The sequence below is a fragment of the Streptopelia decaocto genome (genome assembly GCF_964273445.1).
Source record: "Streptopelia decaocto genome assembly, chromosome: 5".
NCBI classification, from domain to species: Eukaryota; Metazoa; Chordata; class Aves; order Columbiformes; family Columbidae; genus Streptopelia; species Streptopelia decaocto.
The window spans coordinates 16,898,468-16,906,403 of NC_138659.1; the positions used below are offsets into that span (position 1 = coordinate 16,898,468).

General features: G+C 58.1%; 1 protein-coding gene across 1 annotated transcript; it reads left to right on the forward strand.

The window, feature by feature from the left end:
- The first annotated feature begins 373 nt into the window (after positions 1 to 373).
- UAP1 (UDP-N-acetylglucosamine pyrophosphorylase 1) lies at positions 374 to 7,886 on the forward strand. The gene is made up of 9 exons (XM_082052570.1): positions 374 to 699; positions 781 to 985; positions 1,806 to 1,981; positions 2,262 to 2,434; positions 3,581 to 3,774; positions 3,938 to 4,081; positions 4,470 to 4,658; positions 7,007 to 7,073; positions 7,326 to 7,886. The coding sequence occupies exons 1-9, from the start codon at positions 384 to 386 to the stop codon at positions 7,416 to 7,418; spliced, it is 1,557 nt and encodes a 518-aa protein (XP_081908696.1). The 5' UTR covers positions 374 to 383; the 3' UTR covers positions 7,419 to 7,886.
- The last annotated feature ends 50 nt before the right edge of the window (positions 7,887 to 7,936 follow it).

Genomic DNA, 7,936 nt, shown 5'->3' on the forward strand with positions numbered 1-7,936 from the left:
GCTGCGGGGGCGGGCGGTGGCCGCGGCTCCCGCGTCCCGCCCGGGGCCAGGGCGGAGCAGCTGGGCGGGGCGGGGCTGTTACGGGAAGCCCCGTTCCGCTCCGCTCCCCGCCCGCAGGGCACCGGGCCGGCCCCTTCCCGGCCGCGGGAGCACGGGGGCCGCGCGCTGACGTGGCCGCCGTTGCCATGGCAGCCACCGGCGCGCGCGCCGCCGCAGCGGCCGCTCCTCCCATTGGGCGCTACGTGGCGTGGGGCGGTGACGTCGCTCCCCGCAGCCAGTGAGGGCGCGGGACGTGCCGCCGCCGCTTGCCATTGGCGGCCCCGCGGCGGCGGGGGGCTATAAAGGGGCGGCGGGGGCGCGGCGGCCCCGCGGCGGCAGGCGGGATGGAGGCGGCTGGGGCGGCAGGGGGGGACGCGGCCGGCGACGGCGCCGCGGCTCTGGGGCAGCGGTTGGCGGCGGCCGGGCAGGGCCACGTGCTGCGCTTCTGGCCTGAGCTGGGCGGCGCGGCCCGGCGGGCGCTGGCGGCGGAGCTGCGCGATATGGACGTGGCCGAGATCAACCGTTTCTTCCGTCGCGCCCGCGGGGACGGCGGCGGCGGGACGACGGCGGGACTGGACGCGCGGATGGAGCCGGTGCCGCGGGACGTGCTGGGCAGCGCCTCCCGCGACCGCGAGCTGCTGCCACGCTGGGAGAGCCGCGGTAGGTGCGGGGGGCGGCGGGGCCGGCGCGGGGCCGGGGCCGGCGCGGCGGGTCCCACACGCGTGTTTTCTCCCGTCGCAGGGCTGGCGGAGATCGCGAGGAGCCGCGTAGCTGTGTTGCTGCTGGCCGGCGGGCAGGGCACCCGCCTCGGCGTCCCCTACCCCAAGGGCATGTACGACGTGGGGCTGCCCTCCCGCAAGACCCTCTTCCATCTCCAGGCCCAGCGCCTGCAACGGCTGCAGCAGCTGGCAGAGGAGCAGCACGGTACCCCCTGCCACATCCCCTGGTGAGCACCCTGCCCTGGGCTGTGTTGGGATAAAGTCCACTGGGGTAGCTTTGGGAAAAAGTGTATGGGGTGTTGTTGGTGTTGATGGGTCAAGGTCCTGTGGGTTGGCATTGGCAGGACCCTGTTGGCATCAGCCCAGCTGGTGTTGGTGGGTTAAGGGTCTGTAGGTTGATGTTGCCTCATTGATGTTAGCTGAGTCAAAGCTCCATTGGTTGGCCTTGGTGGATCAAGGAGCATAGTTGGTGTCAGCAGGCCAAAGACCCATGGGTTTCAGCAGACCCACTTGACCACCCAAAGAGCCATGGATTGACATAGACCGTTTTGACACCATTGCCGTGGCCATAGCCCGTTGGAGTTAATGGGTCAAAGCCTGGAGGGCAGCACTGGCAGATCCCACGGCCTGTGGGGCCTGTGGGGCTCAACCCTACAGGCCTTGGGAACAAATGTCATGTCACCCGTGGCCAGCCTGCCGCACGGGACAGCAGCTGTGCAAGGTGGGATCTGGGAGGCCAGGGGCTGCGGTGGTGCTGCAAGCCAGAGGTTGGTGTCACAGCAGGAGTTGGCTGCCTCAGCTGTGTGTCCCACCCACTGCACAGGGTGTGGTGGGGTTATGGAGATGTGTGTTGCAAGGAGGCATGAAGCCTTTTGCTGGCTTGCCAAAGAGGTGGGACTGCAGCGGGTCAGATCCTTCTGAGCATCTGGAGGGGGAAGAAGCTTCTTCTGGGTCTTACAGGCCAAAGTGGTTCCTCACATTTGGGATGAGGAGTGTGAGACCCTGCCATGCCTCCCTGCTCATTGGGTCTCTTCTGCACTGTGGCAGGTACATCATGACAAGCGGCCGGACTATGGAGTCCACCAAGGAGTTCTTCTTGAAGCATCGCTATTTTGGTTTGAAGAAAGAAAATGTCATCTTCTTCCAGCAGGGCATGCTGCCTGCCCTGGGCTTTGATGGGAAAATCCTGCTGGAGGAGAAGGGCAAGATTGCCATGGCACCAGGTCGGTGACCAGGGGTTGGCAGGAGGGGTAGGGGGGGGGGAGATGTGCTGAGGACAAGCTTTTGGAGCTGAAGCCTGCATAGGGTAGTCTTGCAGCTTGATGTGGCCCACAAGTGACGCAGCTGGGAGGTGTCTGTCTTGGCAGGGAGGACCAGGGTGGGGTATGGCTGGAATGGGAACCCTCCACCCTGGCTCTGTGGGGAAGGAAGATGAGCATGGGTGTCTAATGGGACAGCCAGGCTTTCCTGTGGCCTCAGCACTTTTTTTTCCCTCCTCCTCAGATGGTAACGGGGGCCTGTACCGGGCCTTGGGGGCTCACGGCATCGTGGATGACATGGAACGGAGGGGTGTGCAGAGTGTCCACGTCTACTGCGTGGACAACATCCTGGTGAAGGTGGCTGACCCCAGGTTCATCGGGTTCTGCTTGGAGAAGGGAGCGGACTGCGGGGCCAAGGTATGGTTTCAGGGGCAGGCAGGCACTGCTTCCCTGGAGCAGGGTGGCATCTGTCCTCTCCTTGCCTGGCTTCCCTGACTCCTTGCCCTTCCTTTGCTGGCTTGCTGGAGCCAGGAAGGATATTTAAGCATAGGAGCTTGCTAGTGGGGTAGCACGTGGTGCCAGAGTCTCACCTGCCCCTCGGGTCTGTCATCCCCAGGGATACGGGGTGGCGCTGACCCCTGCGTGGCACTGCTCCCCTCCTGCCTTGTGCAGGGCTGAGAGCTGCTGGGAAGCCTCACGGAGCTGCCCGGTTCCCACCCAGACACGGGGCAGCTATTGTCTGGGCGGTTGCAGGGACCGTAGGCAGCTGGGATCCCTGCTGCAGGCTGCCAGCTGTCCCCAGCTGTGACGTCCTGGGCACCAGATCAGGACACTATGGGTGCAGCTGATGCTGAGCCCAGCCCTGTGTCTCATGGGTAGGACATTGCATGCCCAAAGCTTTGCTTAAAGCCTGGATTAACAGCCAAAGGGACTGTGTGTTTGTGTTTGCATTGGGCTTGGCTCTGGCAAATAGGTGAGAGGGCTTGCTGACCTTGAAGCTTTTGGAGAGCAGGCTAGGAAAGGGAAAGCAGTTCCTCCTCCTGACCCGGGCGAGAGAAGGAGGAAATACACTGAAGTGTGGAGAAAGGAGAAAGTCCTATGTCCCTGCATGCTATCGTGGTGGCTTTGCTGGCTAGGGATTTTATGGGGCGGGGCATGACAAGAGGGAAGCGTTGTTGGGTGTGAGGAAGAAGAGGGAGGTCAGGTGTGGGGGGATGATTGTGCTGAGCCAGCAACTTCCTACTTGTGCACAGCAAGCTGGCTTTCACATGCAAGCTGGGTGCTAAAAATACCTGTGCCCTCTGCCAGCCGCATTCGGGCTTGGTGCCAGGTCCTGCCTCTGGGTGTGCCTGGCACCCTGCCACCCAGCCCTGCCATCTTGCTTTCCTCTGGTCACTGTCACCAAAAGCACCTGTGAGGAGAGGGCTCCAGCATTCCTATCCCTGCCTTGACCCTGCTCTCCTGTGTTGGAGACCATCTCCACGGGGGCTGTTAGATACAAGCGGAGGTATCTGAAGTGTGAAGCTTTGGGGGCCTTTCCCTGATAGTGCTTCTCTTGTGCAGGTGGTGGAGAAGACGAACCCCACGGAGCCGGTTGGCGTGGTGTGCCGAGTGGATGGTGTCTACCAGGTGGTGGAGTACAGTGAGATTTCTCTGGCCACTGCCCAGAAACGAGGCCCAGATGGGCGGCTGCTCTTCAACGCGGGCAACATCGCCAATCACTTTTTCACCACCGCCTTCCTCAAAGATGTCGTCAAGTAAGGGCCTGCCAGGGTGCTGCTGCCATGCCAGACAGAGAAGGAGCACCAGGGTGGCTGGGGGTCCAGGCAGAGCAACCATCCTGCCGCAGCCGTGTCTGAGCCAGGGGCTGGAGATGTGCCTTGCTCTCGTGAGTGATGGCTCTTTCTTGGCCCGTTGCAGCACTTATGAACCACAGCTGCAGCACCATGTAGCTGAGAAGAAGATCCCACATGTGGACATCACTACAGGGCAGCTGATCCAACCTGAGAAGCCCAATGGAATCAAGATGGAAAAGTTTGTTTTCGACATCTTCCAGTTTTCTAAGTACGCCCTTTTTCTCTCTACAGGGAGCAGGCTGCTGGCTCTTGCTCGAGCAGTTCTGGAAGTCTCAGGGGGATGGTGGGGGCTGTGCCCACTGGTGGTGCCCTGGGTCAGGATGGGATGCCGGCTCCTGTGCTGTTCAGCAGCATTGGACAGTTGTGCCCTGAGATAAGCAGGGATGTGAGCAGTGGGAAGGACAGGTGCTGTGTGCCTCTTGCTTGGCTGAGCCCTGCTTCTGGGCCAGAGGAGCATCTCCTGATCCTACAGCCCATGGGTGCAGGCTGTGGGGGACTGTGGCCTTGGCTCAGCCACCTTGGCATGGGAGAAGCTGAAGTGACAGGGAATGGCCATGTTTCCCAAACCTGACCCTCCTGTGCCCTGTTACCCCCAGGAAATTCGTGGTGTATGAGGTGCTGCGTGAGGATGAATTTTCTCCCTTGAAGAACGCAGACAGCCAGAATGGCAAGGACAACCCCACCACAGCCCGACATGCTTTGATGTCCCTGCACCACTGCTGGGTCCTCAATGCGGGAGGGCACTTTGTTGACGAAAACGGCACACGTGTCCCTGCCATCCCTCGGTGAGTTGCTGTTCCTGCATCCTTTTGGGGCTGGTGATAAAGCACTGGGCAGTCCCCAGCCCTTCTCCATTTCAGCGCTCCTGAAATCAGCACTGCTGGAGCCCCCAGCCATGGGTCCCATCTCCCAGGTGGCTGTGGGCCAAAGCCAGGTGCGGGCCAGGTGGTGGCTGCAGGAGGGACTCTCACTCAGTCAGCAGAAGCTTTTCTTGATTCAGCCCCTGTGAACTGAATTGTGCGAGTCTCCATTGCGCAGCCAAGGTTGCCTGTGCAGGGAGGGAGCCCAAGCACACCAGCAGATTTGTGCAGCAGCCAGGCTGGGCTTGTGGCATCCCTCAACTGAAAGACCACCTGCCACGCCTGTTTATAGAACAGCAAACCCCAGACTTGCCTTGCTTGTTTTTTTTTTCCCTACGCTTGCTAACCCATGTTTATTCCCACGTAGTGTCACAAACGGAAGGTCAGATGCCACCCCAGCAGATGTCAATGACAAGTAACTATACCGTGCAACATGCATGGTGGCGGGGCTGTGCTTAGGTACTAATGGGCTGCGGGCGAAGCAGCGTGCCAGGCTGCGGTGGCCGCGATGGGTGCGTGCTGGTGAGCGGGCGCCCATACTGACTAACGGGACCGGGTTTCGGGGCCGCATGCTGGGAGCGGGGCATGTCTCACTGCTGGACCCGTGGGTGCTGCTTCTCATGGTGACGGGAAACAGCAGCATCTGCTCCCCCCAGGGCTCCTTTCTGCAGAGGCAGCTGGGTGGGACACTGTTGTGAAACATGCTGGCACATCCCTTCGGTGACACTGCCCTGTTCCTCACGCCACAGCACAGCCTGGGCTGATCTCAGCCGGTCTCATAGCTGGAGACAGCCCCCCTCTCCCAGTGTTGGCCAGGCGTCCCAGCAGATTGAAATGGGATTTAAAATGTTAAGTAAACGACAAGCAGGCGTTGATGTAGCATGTGCAAATCTCAGTGCAGGCAGCCAGCTGTGCTCTGACTCCAGCTCTTGAGTTTTGAAGATCTGGACTGTGACAGCAGGGAAAGCCCCTGGCTCAGTGTTTGGAAGTTAACAGAAGTAAATGGGAAAGTTGACAGAAGTCTTAAAGGGATTTCTGTAACAGCAGCGTGTCCTTCTGTAGGCACAGGGTACATCTGTGCGGCTGATACGCAGAGCTGGTGAGTGTCGATGACTTGGTAGACCAAGCTTGTTACCTCTCCCCATCATCAGGAAAAGTTGTGTCTTCTGCTTTCTGGTGGATACACCTCGGCTCTTTGGTGTTTAATTCAAGCCTCCAACTGTTTTCAGGTGTTTAAGAAGGCCATCACGCTAGTTATAATGTTGGATAAAGGATGCACTTTAGCCTGCGTTTATCCATAATTGCCAGTTAATGGCAATTCTTTTTTTTATTTTTTTACTGTTATCTTGAAACAAATCCGACTCTAAGGCAAACACAAGTGCAAGGCTGGCTTAGGATGGGAGAGTGGTTTTAGCTACTCGTAGCTGGGATGGGAGGGGGCCGAGCCAAGTGTGTGGCAGAAGGGAGGAGCTTCCACCTGGGTGAAGGGAGCATTGCTCTGGCAGCCATGGCAAGCAGACATGAAGATGCTGCCATAGATCCTCATCAGCTCCATGTGGCTGTGCTCCCTGGCCAGCCTTACATGCCATCAGATCCACAGAGCATCCCAGGGGGTCTTGCAGAGGCTGGTGGCAGCAGGAGTGGGGTCAGCACCTCTGTGGCGGTACTGCTGTCCTGTTCTCAGGAACAGCACCGGTTTGGCACTGCCGTTGTCCTCACCACCTCAGGCTTGCGTACAGAGCAGAGGAGCTGAGACAGCTGATCTCAGAGGCAAAGGCAGGAGGAGCAGACAGTGCTGCAAGGTGTATTTCTCAGTGAACAGACGGACCTAGCCTGTATCCTCAGGCTGTGCTTTGAGCAAGGAGTGTGTTTAAAAAAAAAAAAGACCTGTTGTGACCAGCCAAACAGGAAGGTGCTCTGAGTGCATCTCTCATCACCCTAAGGATGCAGGAGGAGGAAGGGGTGACTAGCTTGCACGCAGCATCAAACACAGGGGTCTGTGGTCCAGGGCACAGGCGCTGCAAGGCACCAAGATTCTCATTAAAGATGCAGATAAATCTCTTTCAGTTGCTGCTGGTATCTAAACTTCAGCTCACACCTCTGTGGAGAGCACGCAAGGCTTGACTAACACAGGGCAGCTCTGTGCTGTTGGGATCTGTGTGGGCTGGCAGCTGCCCTGATCTCTGCACCCCATCTGCATCCCCCAACGGGATGTGGATAACCCTCCTTTTATGTTGTTGGTTTGTTTTTTTTTTTTTTTTTTTCATCTGCAGTTTGAAGGATGCAAATGACCTGCCAATCCAGTGTGAAATTTCTCCCCTCATCTCCTACGGTGGAGAAGTGAGTACTGGCTCTCCAGAGCTCGGGTACCCTCACAGAGGAACCGGGTGGGTGGGGAGGCTGGTGGAGCCCTGACCAGGGAGGGAGTAAGCCACAGAAGCATAGCTTGAATTCACTGTGGAGCTTTTCGAGGCAGTGTCCTGCAAGCCACTAGCATGGGAGGGGACCAGAGCCACCTGTGAGCAGCTAAACAGACCAGCAGAGCAGATGATGTGTGGTGTGTTACTAATGAGCTGCTTCGTCCTCCCTTAGGGTCTGGAAAAGTACGTGAAGGACCGAGAGTTTTGTGCACCTTTGATTATCGACGAGGACGGGATCCATGAGCTGGTGAAGAATGGGATGTAGCGGTGACGTGCCCAAGCTGGGCTGACTGTCCCACCTGATGGGCTGGGAATTCGGACACATGAAGGTTTATAGCTGTGAGTGGCAGGGGCCGGTCCTGCTTGCTCTGGCCTTGTGCAGAGGAGGATGTAACCCACTCAGTTCTTGGCATGTTGTATGCTTCTATTTATATTTTAATTTAAAAACCAAACACTTTATGGATTCCCCTGCCATGAAGCACAGCTATGGCGCTACTCTTTGCACTCCAGGCTGTGGGCATTTACTTTTAAACATGTATATAGTAATAGTCATTGTATATGCAGAGGATTTTTATGGTACGGGGCTGGGGTTAATCTTGAATTTTTATTTTTCTCAAATCTACATTACTATTTTTTTTAATAGGGTCCTTGTCATTGCCCCTGTCCTCCCTTTTGGTCATCCTTTGTATGTTGCACAACTGGAAGCTCCCAATTAAACTGAGCCTCTCCTGTCTGTCGTCTGGTGGTAGTTTAGTGATGGTGGCTTTCCGCAGAGGCAGGGGT